The sequence below is a fragment of the Coptis chinensis genome, chromosome 8, assembly GCF_015680905.1.
Source record: "Coptis chinensis isolate HL-2020 chromosome 8, ASM1568090v1, whole genome shotgun sequence".
Taxonomy (NCBI): domain Eukaryota; kingdom Viridiplantae; phylum Streptophyta; class Magnoliopsida; order Ranunculales; family Ranunculaceae; genus Coptis; species Coptis chinensis.
Window position 1 is genome coordinate 55697835 of NC_141463.1, and position 2239 is coordinate 55700073.

At 36.3% G+C, this 2239-nt stretch overlaps 1 protein-coding gene and 1 long non-coding RNA gene across 2 annotated transcripts; both read left to right on the forward strand.

Annotated features, from left to right (window-relative positions):
• Positions 1 to 285: 285 nt before the first annotated feature.
• Positions 286 to 1343, forward strand: LOC147482021 (uncharacterized). Its single transcript, XM_086579164.1, has 3 exons — positions 286 to 436; positions 692 to 840; positions 939 to 1343. The coding sequence occupies exons 1-3, from the start codon at positions 286 to 288 to the stop codon at positions 1341 to 1343; spliced, it is 705 nt and encodes a 234-aa protein (XP_086435290.1).
• A 192-nt stretch (positions 1344 to 1535) lies between these two features.
• LOC147482022 (uncharacterized) lies at positions 1536 to 2239 on the forward strand. Its single transcript, XR_015204204.1, has 3 exons — positions 1536 to 1719; positions 1829 to 1886; positions 2087 to 2239. It is a non-coding gene; the product is annotated as an uncharacterized LOC147482022 (long non-coding RNA).

A 2239-nucleotide genomic window follows, 5' to 3' on the forward strand; every position in this document is an offset into this window, starting at 1 on the left:
CCTTCATGTAGCTTATATTATATTTTTAATACACAATTTTCCTCCAGGTGACAGATTACGAGTTGCATCTATTGAAGCAGTTCCTCATAGGATCTAAACAAAACTCTAGAAGTCTTTCCCCCAAGGCCCTGACCACTCAAAAATTGGAACAAAGGGATTGGAAATAGACTAATTTGGGAGCAACACCAACTCCAATTTGATTTACAAGATGAACAAATCCATTGTAACATTGATTGTCTTAACAATGAGCAACGCCATGCGTTTGATACCGTGGTTGATTCAGTCATGAAAACTGCAGGGGGAATTTTCTTCTTAAATGGAGTTGCAGGTATAAGAAAGACATTTGTATATAATATGATTGCAGCTAAATGTCGTCATCTAGGACATATTATGATTGCAGTTGCCTCATCTGGTATTGCGTCGCTTTTATTAGATGGTGATAGAACAACTCATTCTACTTTTTCTATTCCTTTTGATGTGTTGGAGAACTCTATGTGCGGCTTTAAAAAGGATTTGCTCTAAGCAGGTCTGTTTAAAGAAACAAAACTAATAATTTGGGATGAAGTCTCGATGCAGCATAGGTTTTGTATTGAAGAAATCGAGCGTTCACTCTGGGATGTTTGTAACAATGAAAGACCATTTAGTGGAATCACTGTTGTTCTAGGCGGTGACTTCTGACAAATTCTGCCAGTTATACAAGGTGAACGTGACGATATTGTAGGTGCATTACTGAGAAGGTCTTTGATCAAGAAACACATCAATGTTTTATCTTTGGTGCAAAATATGAGATTAGACAGTGACTTGCCAGAGAATGTGTTGTTCTCCAATTTCTTGATGGAGGTATTACTTAATTTCTTGAAAAAACATAATGTTTTTTGCCTACCATTTTAAATTATACACAATCACTCATCTTATATGCTCTCATTTGAAAATTTCAGGTTGGAATGAAACCAGACGAAAGTGTTCAATTTCCGCCGAAGATTCAAAATTGTAGTAATCTTCATGACTTGCTAAATAATGTATATCCCGATCTAAGTGAGCAGTATGAAACTGACCCAAATTATTTGACTGAGTGGACTATCCTTTCAGCACGCAACGATGATGTTAGCACTATAAATGCTACTGCACTAGATACATTTCCTGGGGCAAAAATTGTTTGCTTAGGTGCTGACAAGTTAGGCGATGCCAGTGTTGTTGATAGTGGCAGCGCAAATAGCTATCTGATAGAGTACTTGAACTCACTCGATTCTTCTGGGTTGCGTCAATTCAAGCTTACGCTCAAGAAGGGATGCCTAGTAATATATGTTGCTGATAAATATAGCTCTAACATATGGACTTTGTAACGGCACACACCTGATGATTGTGTGCACAAAGCCACACATGGTCCAAGTTCTAATCTTAACTAGAGAAAAAGCAGGGAACATACGCTTTATCCCAAGAATATCATTAACGCTTTCGACCAATGAAATACCATTTCAAATGACCAGATGACAATTTCCGATTCGATTGTCATTTGCAATGACAATAAACAAATCACAAGGGCAGTCTATTAAGTACGTTGGTATTGATTTGCGAAACCCGGTGTTTAGCCATGGTCAATTATATGTGGCATTATAAAGATGCACTTCTTCAAAACGAATCAGCGTCATCCACCCTCTTGATTCTTCAAACCATAACTAATATCGTGGATCCTGAAGTCCTGCTTAAGTTTGAGAGAAGGTATATTTCATAACTTTTGAGCTTCAATGTTTATTTCTCAATTTCTTTTTATACAAGATTTAAAGTTTATACAAAATTACTTCTAAAGTTACTAATATTATTCTTGCAGTGGAATTATCTTATTATGTCGCATCATTAGTGACTTTGAAGATAATTAACATATTACGGTAAGCACAACTATTTACATTCATTCTTTGATTTATCTAGAATCTCTTCGGCTATTGTGGAATGTCAGTGTTAATGGTTCAAACTCTTATTTGTTGTGAAGCCACTGTAGTTAATGAAATTTTAGTGATTGATACAACAACGTATCTTCTTTCGCATGCATCCAAGACTTATTTATTTGTTGATAACATTATATGTGCAGTTATTTGTGTCCAAGCCATCAGATAGTACTTCTTAGTTGACATACTATACAAATCTACAAGGAACCAATGGAAGTATTTTCAGTGCAGATCTCATGGCATAAGTTAGCGCAACCTTCCACCCGCCTCTTTTCCGACATCCCATTCTTTATCCG